This window comes from Nicotiana tabacum, chromosome 8 (assembly GCF_000715075.1).
Source record: "Nicotiana tabacum cultivar K326 chromosome 8, ASM71507v2, whole genome shotgun sequence".
NCBI classification, from domain to species: domain Eukaryota; kingdom Viridiplantae; phylum Streptophyta; class Magnoliopsida; order Solanales; family Solanaceae; genus Nicotiana; species Nicotiana tabacum.
In genome coordinates this window covers 148,901,415-148,925,276 of record NC_134087.1, presented here as the reverse complement: position 1 = coordinate 148,925,276, position 23,862 = coordinate 148,901,415, and the positions used below count along the sequence as shown (strand labels likewise).

Below are 23,862 nucleotides of genomic sequence, written 5' to 3'. Positions count from 1 at the left end.
TCATCGGCACTTGGGTCCACAATTATCACATTATACTTGGCACTAGGCCATATTTCATAACTCTCATTCCACATCACTTTCACTTTCAACATCAAAATTAAAATTTAAGATAATGGCCACATACAAGAGCAATTCAAGTTATAAGCATAGAGAGAAATTCTCATGATTCGGCATAATAATCACAATTTAACTTGACTTGAAATCTAGGAAATTTAGCATATAGTTCGCATTCTCCACATATCCCCAGTTACCAAGAATAGCACATTGAACACATTGAGACACACCTTTCACATATATTATTGCAACACCAAATCCTTTGAAATAACAAATACTACATAAATCAAATTCCGGACTTACAACATATGCGGGGACACCATGGGAGCTCAATTTCTAAGAAGAGGGAGTTTTAGCCATACATACCTTGTTTAAGCTTTCCTTAAGTTACTACGACGTTCCGAAAATTCTAGCAATCCCAATCTACTTTGAGACATAACAAAATTTAACACAAATTAGGAAGGTATTCATGGTTTTAGCTCATTTGAGTATTTTATCAAATACTAGTTGAGCATCTTGATTTTAAATATCTTTTACAAGATTTCCTTCATTCCCCAACCCAATCATTACTTATTTATGTTCAAATATCTTCCCACAAACCTAATTTGTACATGCATGTATACATAATACTATTACACCCAAGAATCATACCTCAATAACCCATCTTATACCCCAAACTCGAAATTAAAGTCTAATGTATAGAACCTTACCTCTTAGATGAAGAACACGTGATAGAGTTCTTTGATTCTTGAAGACTTGAGGAAGAGATGGGTGATTATAAAGTTAGGCTCCTTATCTCTCTTTCTCTCTCTACATGCTCTCAACTCTCTCGAAAATAAGTAGAAAATGACCCCAAAACTGCGCAACACTGGCCGAATTTGCGACAGATCTGTGATCGTAGAGTCCAAAATGCGACATATTTGCGATCGTAGATTCAACACATGATCGCATTTTTTCTAGCCTTTGGTAATTTGATCTTAACTTTCTGTAGGAATATCCAAATGACAAATGGTTGGAAGCGTTGGAAACTAGACTCGATGACCTTTCACTTGATAGGTTGTTCATTACATAAAACCTTACAAATGCTCGTTCAAAATGTGGACTTGTGCAAACTTATTTGGAATTTTAACCTATTATGAAATTTTCAAATTTGACTTAGGCTTAGGGCTTTCCTTGGGACCCAAATTACTTACCATAAGACTTGTACACTTATATACCAAATCCAAGTGATGCCCACCATGTTAGTAGCACATAAAATATTATAATTAGCCTACGTGGCACCACGAAATCGTAAATTACTTAGCGAAATATTCTGGGGCCTTACATTTATCCTTGAAACAGAGTTTGATTTGTGTGTATTTCTAAAGTGGTCGAGCCACCGTATAACTTAAGATCCAAAGGAATGATGACTAATACAGATAACCCGACTGGAAATGCTCTACTAATAACTGACAAACCAGGGGGGTCAAGGGGAAGGGATGAAACTCGTATTGATTAATATGTCTCTTGGATGGAACAAGAAATGGAATGTCTAAGAGAGGAGGTACAACGGATTAGGGAATTGGCACATCTGTTCGTGACGACGCTTCCACAACCACCCTTTTTCCTTCAATAGATTCAATACCTAACCACTTTCCTTCATCAACCCGACAATCTGCTAATACCCTAACTTCTGTCATTGGTGCCACAAAACCCCACCATAATCCAGATCATACCACCAGTTACACCTACAACTATGTTCAAAACCCCATACACAGTCCTTATGTTTCCCAACTATGTTCAAGACCCTCAAAATCCACCAACCACTATCAATTTGGTCCAACCCCCCCCCCCCCCAATGAAAATGTCTCTTTCACAAATACTCATATGTAGTATATACCTGTGGCACATACTGCCACCCATGAGCAATATGTGCCACCCATTTATACTGCACCAGAACCCACTTTCATTGCACCTGTCATGGTTAGGATGCCTTATGAGATCAATCAGTATGCTAAAATGGAAAGGGAATCGAAATCTAAGGAAGATGAGTCGCTATGTGAATAATTACGGGTACTAAGGAAGAAAATGAATATCCCGCAAGTTGATTGAGGGAGAAAGGGCTTAGATTATGCATAGATTTAGATGATGATATGCCGATCGCGTACAAGCCTCCAAATTTTTAAATCTTTAACGAGACACCAATCCCCATGACTGGTTGAGAGAGTATTATGACAAGTTAGTTGACGTGGAAAGGAACGCGTATATGAGGATGAAGCTATTCATAAGAAATCTTATTGGAGAAGTACTCAAATGGAAGACTAAAAAGACACCAGAAATTAGAGGGAAGGCCAAAATATGACCAAATATCGTATGAACCATTTCAGGTTAAATAGTGAGATCACTCCGGATAGATTCGCTTTGGTGAACGTACAAAATAAGCCCTCTCAGTCGTTTCAAGAGTATGTTAATCATTGGAGATGAGAAGAAGCTAGAGAAAAAGCCCTACTGGATGCCAACGAGCTAGCCAAATAGTTCATTCACACCCACGAGGGAATCTACTTCAAGAAAATGATGGTGATGATGGGCCATGAGTTCCCGAGCTAGTCTAAAAAAGAGATTTTTTTGAAGAAGGTATTAAGTCGGGAAACATATAGTTTATAGTTGCACTACAGGCTACAAGCAAGTCTATACAGTCTGCTTTCATCGGCAGCAGAAAGACGAAGAAAGAAGAAGTAACGACAATTGTCCCCTAGTATCAACAAAGTCGTCCTTGTCGAGCCAATCCCTACCCCGAAAACACTAATCCTCTGAACTAGATTATTTATACCCTATTTTAAAATGCACAACAACTCTACAATACCCAACAACACTACAATCCACCTCGAGCCAATAAACACCTAAATCTACTGCGGCTATAGGCCCGTGTTCAAACCACTACCCATCAAAATAGACTTGCCTATGCTCCCAGGACACTCCTAAACTTTGAAACACAGAACCCTGGAAATTTTACCCCAATTGCTAAACCTTTAGCCCAATTATTTGAGAGGCTGACAAAAGCGTGATTATTGTTTCCAATTGATGGAAGAATCATCGACCAACACACCAAGTATTTTGATGCAAGCAAGCATTGTGCCTGTTATTCAGATGTTACAGGACATGACACCGAGGGTTGTAAGGTTTGAAGCACGAGATCAAAATGGTCATCGAAAGAGGAGCTATCCAATGCACCCCATCTGTAAGGCCCCATGAAATTTCTACTCAAAAACTCGAGTCATGTGGTGCCAAGTTAGGACTGCATAGTCGTCGCAGAACCAGACAGTGTGTTGGTCAATTTGAGGGTAACTATGCGGCCAATTATGAGATCGCATAATCGGTATGCAGGCCGCATAGTCATCGCATAATTCCCTTGAAATTTTTGTGAAGGCAGTTTTGCGGTGCATTATGCGACCGCAGAACAAGTATGCGGACCTCATTTTTTGTCGCATACCCAGGCAGTGTGTGTAGTTTTTGGGACCATTTTTGCGGTCCATTTTGCAGACCACATGTCAAGTATGCGATTGCATATGCGATCGTAGATCTGAGTCGGGGCTCCAGTTTTCTAAATTTTAAACCCGACCCCCTGTCGTTATATCCTGTGCAATAGCTCATTTTGAACCTAATTCCCGACACTTTTCGAGTGAGAGAGAGAGGGGTCTAAGAGAGGGAAAGTTCTTCCCATCAAAATTACTCCATGAATACTTGTTAAATCATTGAAGACAATCAAGTGAGGGACCTAAACCTTCATCCTAAGAGGTAAGACTTCATCACCTCAGCTCTTATTTTTACACATAGCTAGAATGGGTCATTAGTGAGGTAATTCATGGGGATAAGGGGGATTTCATTACATGCATGTGTTCTTGAAGAATATGAGGAATCATAAATAAAGAGGCATGGGTAATGGGCTAGTGTAATCTTGCATAAAAGAACCATAAGGCCTTAATGAACACTAAATGCTTGATAAAATGCTCAAGAGATCTTAGATTATGATCTTTTCTTGATTATAAGTTAAATTGTGCTATATTGATTAAATAGATTGAAGTGCGAACATTTCGGAATGTTATAGGATTAAGGAAAGCTCGGTTGAGGTATGTATGGCTAAAACCCCATCTTTTAGAAATTGAGCTTTATCGATGGCTGTGTGAATACGGTAAGATTAAAATTGAATAGTTGTATTGATTGTTATTTCACTTCAACTAGTGTTGAAACCTTATATGCGTGGAAAGTGTGTCTCAATATGATCAATATTTTATTCTTGATAACTTGAAAAGGGGCAAGGACTATGAATTATGAATTGAAATGCTTTGACCTTAAATTGAAATTGAAGCTGCATATGTCGTGCCCTCTATGTGAAGTCTCATGTATGCCTACAATTTTTATTGCTCTCGTGTGCACTTATTATCCTAAATTACAAATCTAAAATTGAAATTGGGAATGATGTGAAATATGGCCTAGTGCCAAATATATGACGTGATAGTTGTGGCCCCAAGTGCCTATGGAATGATATATGTGAAACAAAGATTGAATTGAGATGATTGATGGAAAAGGGAAAATGCCTTGGTAAGGCGGTCTAGCCGATCGGGCCGAGATCGGACGCCATGCCGCACACATGGTGGTAATATGTTGATATTGAACCCTGGATAAAAAGGGAAGTGAGATTGTGATTTAGGTGTATGTCTCAAATTAGGCAACCTAGCCGATCGGGTCGAGATCGGACTCCGCTCAAGCTAGCAGTGGTATAGCGAAGAAGGATGAACAGTATGAAATGCCCCAAACTAAAGGCTATGGAAACATAATGTGAAAAATTACATGATTCTTCTACATTGATAATGTTGTAATCGTTTAAAGTTATTGAGTTATACTTGTGAATTCTTTATTTTTGGTATGAAAGTTCTTTCTAACTAGATGGTGTCTAGTTATACACACTAGTACTATTCTGTGGTACTAACGTCCCATTTGTCGGGTGTGCTACATTTTTAAATCAATGTAGGTTGCTCCATTACAGATAGTGTCGATCGCGTGTAGTGGAGTACCGTCTTCACGAAGTCTTGGTGAGCCCCTTTCTCCTTCAAGGAGTTATATTGCACATCTTTTGTTGTAGACTTCTACTTTTGAGGTATAGTTGGGGCCTTGTTGCCGGCATTTCCATACTTGTCTTTTACATCCTAAGAGGCTCCGTAAATATATATGTGGGTTATGTACAGGCATATGATGTAATTCTAATTCTCGCTTTTCTAAAGTGTATTTGTATGGAATCTTGGAACTTATCGACGGTTTAATGTTGTGAATTAAAATGAACTAACATTGTAGAATGCACTATCTTTCCTCGTCTAAATAAATGAATGAAAGTATGGTTTCCTTATTCGTATCGAGTTGGGTAGGAAGTGTTTTATAAGGCTTACTCAATTGGGTTTGCTCGATTTAGCACCGGTCGCGCCTCACGAGGTTGGGGCACGACACCAGTCTCACCAGATGTAAACCATAATCCACTACCAAACAACAAAAACCAATGAGAAAATATGATCACCTTAGAGGAGGACATTGATTTTAAGAGGAACTATTATTACTACTAGGAATGATGAAGCAGCAAGGACAACCCCTCGGGCAGCCTCATTAATCGTTGTTCAACTAAAGGCGCTAGAAATAGTCTAGAGGTATCAACCATAGCCCACCACAACCGTTAGAGGGGATTGAATTCAAGAGTATAAAGTAGTTCCATTGACCTATCAATCAAAAGGAAAAGGAAAAATGATAGAAAATGTGGCCACTCGTGGGTGACTCAATCTGGGAGGTGCTATGCTCTTGAGAAATTGAACTGAGGAAATTCAAGAAGAAAACAGAACTAAAGAAAAAACGTAACTGACACGAAGACAATAGGTTTTGCTACATAGAAGAACAGTTGTGAAAGACCCCAACCCACATACCAATCATGGATTTGCTGACGAGCTACGATATTCACAGAGATTCTCTGCTAAAAGTGTTGAGTGGATTGAGCGTACCAAGAAATAACAATAGCAAGGCAGTGGAAGCATTTATTGGCAAGATGGTGGAAGCAAACAAAATCTCTTTTCTGAGGGACGAACTTCCTATAGGGGGGGGGGAGTAGATCATAACAGAGCTATAAACATCACTGTCAAGTGTGGAAACAAGGTCATATCTCGAGTATTGGTTGATAGGGTATCCAGAGTAAATATTTAAATTTTCTCCACTTTGCATGAATTAGGCATCTATATAATAGAGGTGAAAGTAAGCCACCTCAAGGTAGGGTCTTTAGATGGGTCCTAGAAAGATATTTATCGGAGAAATGTATTTATCTTTGCAAAGTGGACGCATTGAGTTTATGGTAATGTTCCAGATGACGGACATCTCATCTTCTTATGATTGCTATAGAGAAGGCCATGGATACACATGTCAGGGTCATTTCCTTCTACTCTCCATCAATGCATGAAATTCGAATGAGATTTCCAAAAGATAGTGATACATGGGGAATAAAGTCGGTTAGATTGTTTAGAATATGTGGTTCCCTTTATAGAGGAACTAAATGGGGTCTCGTTTCATGCGTCGAGATCATGCCAACAACAAAAATTGAGAAGAATAAACGGGACCACAGCACACAGTCCCTATATGGGTCAGGGATGTAAATTTAAGAAATGATGAAATATGGGTACAAACGAGGGTCCGGGATGGGAGCCCGATCAGATAGGATAACCATGCTGATCCAACCAAAGTGTTAGAAAGGTACCGCCAGCTTGGGATACAAACCTACAATTTGAGGATTCCACAACAATAACCCTAGGGATAAAGTTTATATGCTTAAGTATGATTCGGGCCTGGGTCAGATCTTACCACAAGAAGAAGAGATCAACTACAAGATCAGAAGGTTGTTCGTGTCACTGATCAAGGAGTTCTGCGGTAAAGCTGACACCAACCATTAGGGATGCTAAATCAGGGGAGACTTTACAAAACTGGACAGACAATCCATCACTTGTTCGCCCAGAGTTATAGTAGTGTGGAATTGTTGTAACTTTTAGAAAACGCATGGTCAATTGAGGCTTGAATTATGCATGTGCTTTTTTGTTAAATCGCCTCATTGGCCACTGAAATGTTCCTTTCCATGAAATAAAGTATTATTTTTCCTAAAAAATAATTACAGGTTTGTCTTTATTTTTTGATGATTTTTCTTTTCAATGATCAAATTAATAAAAAATTGTGTTCAAAGATTATGATATATAATGAAACCCTCGAGCAAAATGACTCGGACTATGAGAAATATGATGCCCGAGAACCTACTGCAGGAGGTTGAACAGTTATAGATCCTGAAGAAACCTAACCTATATGAAACAAAGGGGATCAATTTGAGAAATGAAGAAGACGTAAAGGAGACTCGAATCAACATTCACCTACAGGCAGAGTAGAAGAAAGAATTGGCAGAGTTACTCTAGCAGTACATCAATGTATTCGCCTGGTCATATAACGATATTCCTAGACTAAGTACTGACATTGTATCGCACTAATTGCTCATCGATCCCGCCAAGACTTCAGTCAAATAGAAACTCATAAAATTAAAACCTGATTTGAGTTTGAGTATAAAGATGAAAATACCAATAAATAAAGGCGAATGTGGCAACAATCACGAACTACCATACCTGGTTGGCCAATATAGTTCCAGTACCCAGAAAGGATGGAAATATTAGGATGTGTGGATTACTGAGATCTCAACAAAGGGAGTCCTAATGATGACTTGCCTATGCCTAATATCCATATATTTATTGACAAATGTGCAAAGCATGACTTACCATATGTCGTGGATTGTTTCGCTGGATATCCCCAGATTTTGATGCACGAAAAAGATGCAGAGAAGATAACATTCACCATGCCAAGGGTAGTTTATTGCTACAAGGTCATGCCATTTGGCCTTAAAAATGCTGGTGCCACTTACATTAGTGCCATGAAAACCTTTTTAAGGACATGATCCATAAGGAAATTGAAGTAGATGTGGATGACATAATCATCAAGTCACGGAAGAGTACGGATCATCTAAGTGACCTGAGGAAGTTCATCGAACATCTGTGAAAGTACAATGTGAAATTGAATCCTGTGAAGTGTATGCTCGGAGTTCCCATAGGGAAAATTATTGGGTTTTATCGTCAGCGGCAAGGGTATATACATAGATCCCTTGCAGATGAAGGCTATTCAGGATTTGTGTCCTTCCAAAAGCAAAGAAGGATGTAATGAGTTTTCTTGGGAGGTTGAATTACATTAACCGATTCATAGCCCAGTCAACGGTGACTTGTGTACCAATTTTCAAGTTGTTGAAGAAAGATGCCGCCATGAAATGGATAGAAGAATTCCAAAAAGTTTCAAAAAAATCAAGGAGTACTTGTCTAGCCTACCAATGTCGGTTCCTCCTGAACCTGGGAAGCCACTATTTCTGTCCATCTCGAATAATGCATTTGTATGCGAGTTGGGACAGCAAGACGATACCAGAAAGAAGGAATAGGCTATTTACTACTTGAGCAAGAATTTCACACCGTATGAAGCTAGATACACTTTGTTGGAATGGACATATTGTGATTTAACTTGGATCTCAAAAGTTGAGATATTACCTGTCAGCATATACCCCATAACTGATATCCTGACTCGACCCCCTTAAGTACATCATTCAGAAGCCAATGCCTGCAGGAAAGTTTGCAAAATGGCAGATCCTTCTCCATGAGTTCAACATCATGTACGTGACGCAAAAAGCTATTAAAGTCCATGTACTTCCAATCATGTGCTTTGAGCATCCACTATCTATGTACCATTGTAGGCTACTACCTTTCACTGTTCCCGTCACAAAAAGAGTTAGAAGTTAGCTTTAGGAATCCAAACTAATTTGGTTCCCTTTTAATGAGGAAAGGGGTGAATCAATGATTTTTTGGTCTATGCAGGCATTATGTGTTTTTTAAGTGAGGCACCAGGTTCTCTACTAGTAGTTACTTTTTCAGCAAAGGATTTGTTTCTCTGTTGTGACTGAAATCTAGCCTTATATTTTCTTTAAGGTGCCCATTATTACCACAATGGGTGTAAAGCCAATTTTCAGGTACAATAACGTACTTGCTATGAGGGTTGTAAGGAACATTTTCCTTTGAAACCCAATCCCCTGCCTATTTCCCCCATTGTTGGTGTACATGGCAGTGATAGCATTAGAGGACCAGGTCCACTTAAGTGATTTTTCAAGAGCACTTCTTACTCTACCCTGTTCTTCCTGAAGTTGTTTGTTTTTCTCAAGCTCAACACAGACTAAACTTTACTAAATTTAGCTCACTTTCAAGCTTAATGTGTGCATCACTTGCAACTTCCTTTCCTTTTCGATAATTTTCAGCCCTACTCCTTCAAATCCATTACTACCACTAGAAGATCATCTCTTTTTTGTTCTAAATTTTTTCTAAAACATTTCTTTCTTTATTTAGGTTCTCAATTGACTCTCTTAAATCAACTGCAACTATTATTAGGTCATCTCTAGACTATTCTACTTCTCCTAGTTTAACTGTTAATACATCTTTGTCATTTATAAGACTATGATAAGCGTGGATAAGCACATTTGCAAAAGACATAAGTTTCTAAGGAGAGTAAGATTTCAGGTTTTTCTGAACATCCAGAAAATTACCTCATCATCATCGTCATTTTCATCATCAGACTGGGCCAAAAAAGCAAAAATTGAATCATACTCGATTGCTTCACTTTCTACTGCCATCATAGAGATGCTTCCTGATTCATCATCTTCTCCGAATTCGCTTGATGAATCTCCCCATGCAGCAAGAGATTGTCTCACGACATTGTCAGCAGCATTTTTCTATTGAAGCATCTATCAGGAATCGGGTTCCATTTGATTGCTTTGTAAGAGTTGTTCTTGTACTGATCCTGCTTTAAGAGAGAGAAATCCTTGATGTAATGTCCTACCTTGCCACATTTATGATAGAGGTCAAAATTGTTTGGCTTGCTAGAACTTCCCCTTTTTGAAATGCCTCCATTCCTGCGAACCATCTTCTGGAATCTTCTTGTTAGGTATGCCATATCACCATCCTCGCCACTTGAGTCATTGTTTTCGGTCTGGAGGACCAGGTTCTACTCCCTCTTGGGATCTCTTCTTTCAGTGTCCTTCTTCTTAATTTAATCTGCAATGGCATTTACTTTGGTTTCCCAAGAACTGGGCATCACACTTAGGATTTTTCTAACTAGCTTGTTTCTTGGAATAGTTTGACCAAGGGAGTGAAGTTCATTAATGATGCAGGTAACCCGAGTATGCATTTCTTGGACAGATTCATCGTCTTCCATCCTGAAGAGCTCATATTCAGTTGTGAGCATGTCAATTTTGGATTGCTTGACCTATGTTGTTCGTTCGTGAGTTGGCTGAAGGACTTCCTTTATTTCTTTGGCTAACTGACATGTTGATATCCTGTTGTATTCATCAGGACCAATACCATAAACCAGAATTTTCTTTGCACAAAAGTTCTTCTCTATGGCCTTTCTATCCGCATCATTGAATTTTTTCCTTGTCATGGGAATGGCTACTGGTGGGTGACCAAAGTTTTTGGTAGGAACAAAGGGTCCATCAAATATTACATCCCATAGCTTAGAATTTTCATCCATGATGAAGTCATGCATTCTAGTTTTCCACCATCCATAATATTGTCCATTGAACCTAGGTGGTCTGTAGGTAGACATGCGTTCTTCGAAGTTTGGAGGAGCTTCCATGAGGATCTTTTCTAGGTGTTAACCTGATAGAAAGAACCCGATTTGATACTAATTGATAGAATATAAGGGTCCACCAAACTCTATAGAGAACAAGGTTCTCTATCAGGTTCAATAGTGCACACATACAACAACAGAAAATAGATGACAAGAGGAATTCTACGTGGAAAATAACCAGCTCAACGGGATTAAAATCCACGACCTACCCTTGTAGGATTTCAAGTTTACTACTGAGCAACTTTTAGATTACAACCTATGAAACCTAGGAATTAACCTCTTAATCCCTCACTAACTTGTAATACTCTATTACAAGACACTTTATAATAAGTCTATTACAAAGACTTTACAACATGACTAACTCAAGCTAGACTCAAAAACAAAGGTTTAAGGCTTACAAAGAGTTTCCTATATAATGCTTCTAAACAAGCTAGGTAGGAATTACAATTGAAGAACTATTACAAAGTTATAACTCAACTAAGGACATACAATGACTCGATGTGGGAACTTCTCCGTAGGTTCTTTGTTCTTGAAGCACAAGAAACTTGCTTGCTGAATGATCACGTGAGTGAGCTTGTGAAAATGTTCAATATATTGTGTTTTACTCCCATGAATGTATATATATATGTGTGACATCACTTACAATGATGTAACCAAGGTAGGCAAAAGTCTTCCCTGGAGAGTTAACTGCAGCACTTTTCTTGCACTGTAGCGTGTGCAGGCAGCAACTTTCCTACTGGAAAGTTGACTTCATACAATCTCCTCGGGAACTGGTAAGGACCTGTTCCCTCAACTATCTCTGAAGATTTGAATCATATTCCACACTGAATTCCAACCTGGAACCTTGTGATCTTAAGTTTTTGTAAATGTATAACAGGTTCCTTATCTGGTTCTAGATAATAAGTTTGTTATATCTTCAAAACATAAATTAAATTACTTATGACCAAAGTACTTGTAACCTATCAATATTTGTGATGATTTACTCCATATCTATGGAGTAGTTTCCTTTAGGGTTTGTCGGAATTGGTGTATTGAAGCGTTTTGGATGATTTAATTGTTAAATCTATATTAACTTGTTCATGTAACTGAGAGAGACATAACTTGTGATATCTTTGCATTATATTGTTGGTTGAGTTCATTAATTATTATTAGCAATTGAAAGAGTCTAGTTGAATTATTGATTAAACCTAGTTAGGAGGATAATCGAGAAAGGATCTCCTAAAGACGAATCCACTACGCATTCTTGCATATCTTCACCAAGCTTAAATTTGTTCATCTTGTGAGGTTCAGACTTAATCGAGAGAGGAGTTTCTACTTAACATTTGAACTAATAATTGAGTGAATTCAAGAGACTTACTTGACATTAGAAATGAATTATCTGGAGTTAGATCCCAGGAAATTATCTTGCACCTATCCTAGCAAAACCATATCTTCTCTTTTTGATATATTTCATTGCTTATTCCTTGCATTGATTATCATTATTCAATTGCTTTAGATTCTTAGTTAATTATGGTACATAAATCACAAATGATGATGATCTTAGATAGCAATCAAGCAAGAAACTATAAGATACTATGTAATTAGAATCCATGTGGATACGATATTATACTATACTATATTTGATTAACGAACATAATTTATGTATGTGTTTAGCGCTCGATAACTCCTTGAGCTAACTTATAATTTTCTTTTATTTTTTTGCTTTATCGCTGTATTTATTTATCCTTGAAACAGAGTTTGATTTGTATGTATTTCTAAAGTGGTCGAGCCACCGTATAACATAAGATCCAAAGGAATGATGACTACTACAGATAACCCGACTAGAAATGCTCTACTAATAATTGACAAACCGGGGGGGGCAAGGGAAAGGATGAAACTCGGAATACCTAACCACTTTCCTTTTTCCAAGCCGACAATCTGCTAATACCCCAACTACTGTCATTGGTACCACAAAACCCCACCACCCTAACCCATATCATACCGCCAGTTACCCCTATAAAATATAGCAGACCATCTCATACACACTCCTTATGTTTCCCAGCTATGTTCAAGCCCTTCAAAATCCACCAACCACTATCAATTTTGCCCAACCCCCCCCCCCCCTTGTGAAAATGTCTCTTTCACAAATACTCATATGCAGTATATACCTGCAGCACATACTGACACCCATGAGCAATATGTGCCACCCATTTATACTGCAATAGAACCAACTTTCATCGCGCCTGTCACGGTTAGGATGCCTTATGAGATAGATCAGTATGCTAAAATAGAGAGGGAAGCGAAATCCAAGGAAGATGAGTCGCTATGTGAATAATTATGGGTACTAAGGAAGAAAAATGAATATCCTAAAAGATGATTGAGGGATCAAGAGCTTAGATTATGCATACATCTAGATGTTGATATGCCGATCGCGTACAAGCCTCCAAATTTTTAAATCTTTAACGAGACACCAATCCCCATGACTGGTTGAGAGAGTATTATGACAAGTTAGTTGACGTGGAAAGGAACAAGAATTTGAGGATGAAGCTATTCATAAGAAGTCTTATTGTAGAAGTACTTACATGGTAGACTAGAAAAGACACCAGAAATTAGATGGAATGGAAAGATATGGCCAAAGATCATATGAACCATTTCAGGTTCAACAGTGAGATCACTCCGGATAGATTCGCTTTGGTGAACGTACAAAATAAGCCCTCTTAGTCATTTCAAGAGTATGTTCATCATTGGAGATGAAAAGCAGCTAGAGTAAAAGCCCTACTGGATGACAACGCTGGCCAAATAGTTCATTCACACCCCGAGGGAATCTAATTCGAGAAAATGATGGTGGTGATGGGCCAGAAATTCCCCGAGCTAGTCTAAAAAAGAGATTTTTTTGAAGAAGGTATTATGTCGGGAAACATATAGTTTATGGTTGCACTACAAGATACTAGAAAGTCTATACAAGTCTATACAGTCTGCTTTCATCGGCAACGGAAAGAAGAAGAATGAAGAAGTAACGAAATTGTCCCCTAATATCAGCAAAGTCCTCCATGTCGAGCCAATTCCTACCCCGAAAACACTCATCCTCTGAACTAGCTTATTTATACCCTATTTTAAAATGCACAATAACTCCACAATACCCAACAACACTACAATCCATCTCGAGCCAATAAACACCTAAATCCACCGCGATTATAGGCCCGCGTTCAAACCACTACCCATCAAAATAGACTTGCCTATGCTCCCAAGAACTCCCAAACTTTGAAACACAGAACCCTGGAAATTTTACCCCAATTGCTAAACCTTTAGCCCAATTATTTGAGAGGCTGACAAGAGCGTGATTATTGTTTCCAATTGATGGAAGAATCACTGACCAACGTACCAAGTATTTTGATGCAAGCAAGCATTGCTCCTGTTATTCAGATGTTGCAGGACATGACACCGAGAGTTGCTAAGGTTTGAAGCACGAAATCAAAATGTTGATCAAGAGTAGGATCTATCGAATGCATCCCAGCCCCACCAGATGGAAACAAAAATCCACTACCAAACAACAAAATCCAATGAAAAATATGATCACCTTAGAGGAGGACTATGATCTTAAGGGGAACTATTATTACTATTAGGAATGATGAAGCAGCAAGGACAACCCCTCGAGCAACCTCATTAATCGTTGTTCAATAAAGGCGCTAGTAATAGTCTAGAGCTATCAACCATAGCCTACCACAGCTGTTAGAGGGGATTGAATTCAAGAGTATAATGCAGTTCCATTGAGCTATCAATCAAAAGGAAAAGTAAAAATGATAGAAAATGTGGCCGCTCATGGGTGACTCGATCTGGAAGGTGCTACGCTCTTGAGAAATTGAACTGAGGAAATTCAAGAAGAAAACAGAACTAAAGGAAAATCGTAACTGATGCGGAGACAATAGAGTTTTGGAGAATGATGCCAATTAATAAAATACTCCGTAGTAAAACAACTGAGAAAGACCCCAACCCACATACCAATCGTGGATTTGCTGACGAGCTACGATATTTACAGAGATTCTCTACTAAAGTGTTGAGTGGATTGAGCATACCAAGAAATAACAATAGCAAGGCATTGGAAGCAATTATTGGCAATATGGTGGAAGCAAACAAAATCTCTTTTCGGAAGGATGAACTTCCTATGGGGGGAGTAGATCATAATAGAGCTATAAACATCACTGTCAAGTGTGCAAACAAGGTCATATCTCAAGTATTGGTTGATAGGTTATCCAGAGTAAATATTTAAATGTTCTCCACTTTGCGAGAATTAGGCATCCACATAATAGAGGTGAAAGTGAGCCACCTCAAGGTAGAGCCTTTAGATGGGTCGTAGAAAGATATTTATCGGAGAAATCTATGTAGCTTTGCAAAGTGGACCCATTTAGTTTATGGTAATGTTCCAGTTGACGGATATCTCATCTTCTTACGATTTCTACAAGGAAGGCCATGGATACACATGGTAGGGTCATTTCCTTCTACTCTCCATCAATGCATAAAATTCGAATGAGATTGCCAAGAAATAGTGATACATGGGGAATGAAGTCGGTTAGATTGTTTAGAATATGTGGTTCCCTTTATAGAGGAACTTAATGGCGTCTCGTTTCATGCGTCGAGATCATGCAAACAACAACAACCCTAGGAAAAAAGTTTATATGCTAAAGTATGATTCGGGCAGGGGTCAGAGCTTACAAACAAGAAGAAGAGATCAACTACAGGATCAGAATGTTGTTCATGGCAATGATCGAAGACTCACGGAAAAGCTGATACCAACCATTAGGGAAGCTAAATCAGGAGAGACTTGCAAAACTGGACAGAAAATCCATCTCTTATTCGCCTAGAGTCTTGGTAGTGTGGAATTGTTGTAACTTTTAGATAATGCATGGTCAATTGAGGCTTGAATTATGCATGTGCTTTTTTGTTAAATCGCCTCCTTTGCCGCTGAAATGTTCCTTTCCATGAAATAAAGTATTATTTTTCCTAAAAAATCATTGCAAGTTTGTCTTTATTTTTTGATGATTGTTTTTTTCAATGATCAAATTAATAAAAAATTGTGTTCAACGATTATGAAATATAATGAAACCCTCGAGCAAAATGACTCGGACTATGAGAAATATGATGAGAATATGATGCCCAAGCACCTACCGCAGGAGATTGAATAGTTATAGATCCAGAAAAAACCCAACCTATATGAAACAGAAGGGATTAATTTTAGAAATGAAGAAGACATAAAGGAGACTCGAATCAACATTCACCTACAGGCAGAGCAGAAGAAAGAATTGGTAGAGTTACTCCAGTAGTACATCAATGTATTCGCTAGGTCATATCACGATATGCCCAGACTAAGTACAGACATTGTATCGCACTAATTGCTTATCGTTGCCGCCAAGACTCCAGTCAAATAGAAACTCAGGAAATTAAAACCTGATTTCAGTTTGAGTATCAATGAAGAAAATGCCAAGAAAATAGAGGCGAATGTGGTAACAATCACGAACTACCTTACCTGGTTGGCCAATATAGTTCCAGTACCCAGAAAGGATGGAAATATTAGGATGTGTGGATTACTGAGATCTCAACAAAGGGAGTCCTAATGATGACTTGCCTATGCCTAATATCCATATATTTATTGACAAATGTGCAAAGCATGACTTACCATATGTCGTGGATTGTTTCGCTAGATATCACCAGATTTTGATGCACGAAAAAGATGCAGAGAAGATAACATTCACCACGCCAAGGGTAGTTTATTGCAACAAGGTCGTGCCATTTTGGCCACAAAAATGTCGGTGCCAATTTCATTAGGGCCATGAAAACCTTTTTCATGACATGATCCATAAGGAAATTGAAGTATATATGGATGACATAATCATCAAGTCACGGAAAAGTACAGATCATCTATGTGACTTGAAGTTCATCGAACATCTGAGAAAGTACAATGTGATATTGAATCCTGCGAAGTGTACGCTCGGAGTTCCCGTGGGGAAAATTATTGGTTTTATCGTTAGTGGGAAGGGGATATATATAGATCCCTTGCAGATGAAGGCTATTTAGGGTCTTCCTCCTCCCAAAAGCAAATAAGGATGTAATGAATTTTCTTGGGAGGTTGAATTACATTAACCGATTCATAGCCCAGTCAATAGTGACTTGTCTATAAATTTTCAAGTTGTTGAAAGAAGATGCCGCCATGAAATGGACAAAAGAATGTCAAAAAGCATTCGACAAAAATCAAGGAATACTTGTCTAGCCTACCAGTGTTGGTTCCTCCTGAACCTAGGAAGCCACTGTTTCTGTCCATCTCGGATAATGCATTTGGATGCGCATTGGGACAACAAGACGAGACCAGAAAGAAGGAATATGCTATTTACTACTTGAGCAAGAATTTCACACCGTATGAAGCTAGATACACTTTGTTGGAATGGACATATTGTGATTTAACTTGGATCTCAAAAGTTGAGATATTACCTGTCAGCATATACCCCATATCTGATATACTGACTCCACCCCCTTAAGTACGTCATTCAGAAGCCAATGCCTACAGGAGACTTTGCAAAATGGCAGATCCTTCTCCGTGAGTTCAACATCGTGTATGTGACACAAAAAGTATTAAATGATAAGCAATCTTCTCACATAAAACCTTGTGGACAAAGACTACGAGCTATTTACCACGTATTTCCTAGATGAAAAAGTGTTTTTAATTGAGGAAGACATTTCAGAGTCGTACATAGGGTGGAGAATGTTCATCGATGGAGCTGCAAATTTCAAAGGAGTAGGAATCGAGAAAGTTTTAGTCTCCAAATCAGGAAAACATTATCCGATTTCAAGAAAGATAAGGTTCTATTGTACAAATAATATGGCAGAGTACGGAGCATGCATCCTTGGAATTACGATGGCGGTTGATATGAACACCAATGAACTCTTTATCATAGAAGATTCTGATTTGCTGATTGACCAAGTCAAAGGAGAATGGACTACCAAAAATGTCAAGATAATCCCTTACATGCATTCTGTAAAGGAATTGTGCAAGAAGTTCACCAAGACCAAGTTCAAACATGTTCCCATAATGCAGAATGAGTTCACCATTTTTCTAGAAAAATTGTCATCCATGATTCAACAGTCGGACAAGAATTACATCGACCCTATCGAGGTAGAGATCTGGGACCAGCATGAGTATTGCTTTCACGTAGATGAAGAACCAGATGGCAAACCTCGGTATCATGATCGTTGAAGCAAGAGAATATCTAGAGAATGCTACTATAGGATAGAAGCAAGCATTAAGAAGACTGACAAATCACTTTTTATTAACGGGAAAGTCATGTATAGGAGGACCCTGAACTCGGGTCAATTAAGGTATATAGATGTTGCCGAAGCAACAAGATCATTGGAAGAAATATATGCAGGAACGTGCGAGCCTCATATGAACGGTTTCATTTTAGTAAGGAAGATTCTAAGGGAATGATATTTTTTGATGAGCATGGAAAGGGACATTATTAGTTATGTGCAAAAATGTCAACATCGTCAAATTCTTGGGGATTTCATTAGGGTCCCGCCAAATGAGTTAAACGTAATAGGTTCTCCTTGTCCATTCGCCGCTTGGGGCATAAATGTGATTGTACCCATAGAACTGACCACATCAAACAAGCATCATTTCATCTTGTTAACTATCCATTATTTCACCAAATGGGTCAAAGCTTTCAGATATAAGGTTGTTACAAAGAAGGTAGTGGCAGATTTCTTCCATAAAATCATAATCTACCAATTCGAAATCCCAAAGTCAATCATAACTAACAATGCAAGCAATCTCAACAGCGATCTCACAAGTGAAATTTGAACGAAGTTCAAAATCATCCATCGTAATTACATAATATACATGCCACAGATGAATGGAACAGTTGAAGCATCCAACAAAAACATCAAAAGGATCTTGTGGAATATAGCGGACAATTACATTAAATGGCATGAGAAACAACCATTTGTGCTACTTGGGGTACCTCAATGAGGACTAAAACTAAGAGAGAGGGGAATGTGACCGAGCCCTGGTATCTGAGCTGCTTACATATCCTTGGCTATAAAGGAATCAGGTCACGTGTAGTTCAGAGATGAGTGAGATGACGGAGTATGCCGAGGTGGACAGCCGGTCGAGGTGCCGTTCCGTCGAGGTTCCGGTCCGCAGTCCCGTTATTACATCAAAATCAAAAATGAAAACGATTAACTAAGCCTATCAGCTATGAGTTACAATATTCCTATCTATGAGTCTTCTGAAGCTTGATCTTGAGTCTTGGTTGGTTCTTCATGCGGACCCTGATCTGAATCTTGATGCTTGTTAGCTGCAGGTGTTGGTTCAATCTTCTTCAGCTTTTCAAATCAAGACGGGACATGCAGAGCTTGTGACCTCAGTCATGTCTTGAGAACTCACATCTTTCATTAACTTTTGCATTTGGTTTCACTTCTTGTCTTTCATTTTGTTTTTTTTTTTGTTTTTTTTTTCTGGATTGTGTCTAACTTCTGTTGATCATCTAGGACTGCTGACTCGCATTCTTGACGCGAGCTTCTTTTGTTGCTGACCCGAATTGCATTCCGAATTGAATTCCCTCTTTTTTCCAGGTGGGCGCCTGATTACTGAACTCGAACTGTCTTCTCTTGTTACTTGACACTATTTTCCCTTGTAACTTGAACCATTTTCCCCTGAAACTTGAACTGTCTTCCTTCGAAACTACTTTCCCTTGAAACTTGAGTTGTCTTCCTTCAAAACTGCTTTCCCTAGAAACTTGAGTTGTCTTCCCTTGTTCTCCAGGTGGGCGCCTGATTACAACAAAACAGACAAAACAAAAGAAATTTTTTCTGCCCCAGTTTGCACTAGGAAGATTTGTGAGTTGTTAGCAAAAGTGTAAACCACTTGTACTATTGATGCAATGATGAGAGTAAACTAAAGAATAAACTAGGAAAACTATAAACTAAGCTTGACTAAAATAAAGACTGGCCCTATTTTCCAGGCGGGCCCCTGATATCAAGAAAATTAAACATTGATAACTTAAGAAAACTAAAAATTGACCCATTTTTCAAATCCAGACTTTCCTTTTTTTTGGTTTTTTTTTCAAAATATCCTAGGAGAAAATTCGTCAAACTAGGCCTCTTTTTTTTGGTATCTTAGGAGAAAGATTCATCAGACTAAGTTTTTTATCCTAGGAGAAATTTCATCAGACTAGGTTTCCTTTTTTGATATCTTAGTAGAAAGATTCATCGAACTATGATTTTTATCCTAGGAGAAAATTCATCAGACTAGGTTTCCTATCTTAGGAGAAAAATTCATTAGACTAAGATTTTGATCCTAGGAGAAAGTTCATCAGACTAGGCCTCTTTTTTTTGGTATCTTAGGAGAAAGATTCATCATACTAAGATTTTTATCCTAGGAGAAAATTCATCAGACTAGGTTTCTTATCTTAGGAGAAAGATTCATCAGACTAAGATTTATATCCTAGGAGAAAATTCATCAGACTAGGTTTCCTATCTTAGGAGAAAGATTCATCAGACTAAGATTTATATTGGGAGGAAAATCCATCAGACTAGGACTTTTTATCTTAGGAGGAAAAATGTAAAGATCGATGACAAGATTTTATGCACAATAGAAAGACAAATAAAGGCAAAGATTTGAGAAACTTCCCTTTGTTGTCTCTTTTCTTCTTTTCTTTTCCTTCTCTTTTTTTGTTTTTGTTTTCTTTTCTTTTCTTTTCTTCTTTTTTCTTTTTTTTGATCTTTTTTTTTCTGAACCACTTTCCTTGCACTACTTTGTTCCTGTATCACACAAAGAAAAATTGGTCAGTGTTGTAAATGATGGTCGGTTTGTGGCCTTGAGTCTTGAGCAGCTTGGCTTTCGCTCGATCAGCTTGAGTCGGTCTCAAGAGACTCTTGTTCTGCACCAACCTTAATTGTTTCACACCCAGTGCCATTTTTATTTGTAGCTCAAATAGCCTTATCCCAACTGGAGATCTTTGCTTAGGTGACCTTTTCTGATATCTTGAATGACTTCCTGCCTTTGAGAAATTTGTCTGTCAAAGAGAATCACCAGTTATCTTTCTTGCGCCAAGTAAGCTGACAAGAGTCTTTTGGAGGATCCTCTGCATGAATCCTCAAGGCACGTTGACAGTAACGACTGAGTGCTGGCCAAATTTACTTTATGCAACTGAAAAGCTGGTAGCAGATTTTGAAATATTTTCTTGCTTGTTTTGACAAGGACTGACTTAGAGTGAAGGACAAAATGATGCAAATAGATAATTATTAACAAAAAATGCCCCTATCGGAAGGACAGAAGGAAGAGTTTTTCTTTTTCTTTTTTTTTCACTTTTTTTTTCCTTTTTCACTAACTAGCCTTAATGTTCGTGACATGCATTTTGGACTAAGTGGCCGATCTATAAAACTAATCCACTCTTCCCTTTTCTATTCTTATGATATTTGATGTCGGGCTTGTTTATGCCAATTCTTCACACCAGCTTTATGACTCACTTTCGACTAGTGGTGCCCCGAGGGATTTTCACCAACAAGTCTCTCTCATTTATTCATTTCTGCTTACCGTCATCTTACAGTGCCCGTGAGGGTTTTCACTAATAAGACTCTCATTTTTCTTTTCTTTTTCTTTCCCTTTTTGTATGAAACTCGACGGTGTTCTACGTCATGTGACAACCGTTGCTCATTGCATGCTTCTCTTGGCATTCTTGAAGACATATCGGGAGGTCTTTATTTTGAAGGTTTTTGGATAGGGTTGGAAAGAAAGGTCGGCATGAAGGCTCAAAATAAACTCAAAATGAGGGGTTGTAGACTTACAACTCTTGGAATCGACTCTTTCAAAAATGAAATAAAATTTTTGCCCCAGTTTCAGATGCTGGGGATTTTTGAATTTTTCTATTTTTTCTATTTTTTTGAATTTTTCTTCTATATTCTTATCTGGTTGGACCGAACCGTGAGGCTGCCTACGTATCCTTATTTTAAAGGAATCAGGTCTAACGTAGTTCAAACATCTAACCTAAACTATTTTTCATCTTTCTTTCTATTTCTCTTTTCTTTTTTTCTTTTTTTTCTCTTTTCTTTTTTTTTCTTTTCTTTTTTCTTTTTTTTTGCCCCAGCTTCTATTTTTGAGGGCATGGACCTTTGATAATTCCTTTTTTTTTCTCTGAACTTTCTAAGAATTGCCCCAGTTTGTACTCTTGGGACATGAATTTTTTTTATTTTTTTTTCTTGGCTCTAAACTTGATTCCAAAAGAGGGTAGTCAAAGAAAAATAACACAGGCTGAAAAGGGGTAGCAAAGGATATAAAGTGTTTGGGTAGCAGAAAAAGGGCCTCCCAACCTCAAGAACGTCAAACATGGTATCTTTTCGCGATCACAACATTGACGAACATGTCTGTCTTCTTGGTGTGTTGTGGTCACAAGACATTTTTTTCATCCCTTAGTGACAAACTTTCCAACAAACATCAATTGATTAAACATCCTCAAGCCCGATCTTCACAATGAATTGAAGGTGAATTTTACTCGACCTTAATTCCAAAGTATTTCAACTCTTTATTATCCTCGAAACTGTCTTTTTCTCAGTTGTCCAATTCAAGCTTAAACAATTTTCTATGATCTGGCCAAAAATTCTGCATGCATGTTATGTCATTAAAACTAGCGGAAAAAGAACTAAACATGGAATGACACAAAAGGAAAAACTGTATTTCATTGAGTAAACAACAAGACAAACAACCTAAAATCCGAGGTACAACCCTAAATAACCCGGCTAATGAAAATAGCAAAAGAACAGAAAGACAAGACTCACACAAACAAAATGGACGGATAGAAGGGTTTGACTAAATAAAACAAATAAAATCTGGATCACAACCTTGAAACAACCCAGATAATACAAAAAACATCAAAACAAGCTGCCAAGATTCCTTCCTAGTGAGGAGGGAATGACTTTCCAATTGCTAGGCTTAATATTTAGCCACAAATTTGCTCATCGGAATCAGCAGAGCCTTCTCTAATTTCAAAATCATTAACTTCAGTTAGCAAATTCCTGAGAGGATTCTCATACTCCCTGTCACCACGCATCATCCCCACAAAGTGTGCATCATCATGTGCATGTAACGGTTTTTGCGCGTTATTCTGGGTGTCACTGTCTTGGATCACAATCAGGTGTTCCCGGATCATCCTTTCTATTTCTCTTTTCAAATCCTGACAGCTTTCAACATTGTGCCCCTGGGCATTGGAATGGTATTCACACCTTTCAGAAGGGTTATAGCTTCTTGCACGTGGGTCCACATGATTTGGAGTAGTAGGTGCAATCATGTCATAATGCTTTAACTTCTCAAATAAGCTTGCATAGGACTCTCCTATTGGTGTAAAATTATTTTTTAACCTTTGTTCTCCTTTATACCTCTAGCTTGGATGTGGGTTATAGGGCACCTGAAAATTTTGTGGTGGCTGTTGGAGATTTCGTGATGCTCGTGCTCGCCTTCTGGGGTGTTTTGGTAGCTGGACAACATACTGAGGTGGAGCGACAGAGTATTGAGGGTTGTGAGGTGGATAATACTGCTCAGGGGAGTCATGGAAAACTTGAGGAGGCTGCTCATGCCTTTGAGATGTTCTCCTGGGACCTCTTCTCGACCCTGATATCATCATGATTTCTTCAACATTCTCATTTGTGTCGCAAAAATTATCAGACTCAACTCGGACAGCCAGAGTGCGGCTTTAAAAACTGCTTGACATATAATTTTGCTTGTCTTAAGACTATTCTTAACCATTTCTCCCATTTTGATTGCCTCCGAGAAGGATTTGCCAACTGCGGATATCATGTTTTGAAAGTAATCTGGCTCTTGCTCTTGAAGGAAGACAATGATTAGCTCGTGGTCATCCATGGGTGGCTTAACTTGAGCTGCTTGCTCTCTCCATTTAATGGCATATTCCCTGAAACTTTCACTTGGTTTCTTCTACAGGTTTGAAAGGGAAATGCGGTCTGGGGCGATGTCGATGTTGTATTGGAACTGTTTGACAAAGGCCTGTGCCATGTCATCCCATACATACTAGCGAGACGTGTCTT

At 38.4% G+C, this 23,862-nt stretch overlaps 1 protein-coding gene across 1 annotated transcript; it reads left to right on the top strand.

Annotated features, from left to right (window-relative positions):
* Positions 1–17,686: 17,686 nt before the first annotated feature.
* On the top strand, positions 17,687–18,025 carry LOC142163354 (uncharacterized). Its single transcript, XM_075220628.1, has one exon. It carries the CDS (start codon positions 17,687–17,689, stop codon positions 18,023–18,025), a length of 339 nt encoding a protein of 112 aa, XP_075076729.1.
* The last annotated feature ends 5,837 nt before the right edge of the window (positions 18,026–23,862 follow it).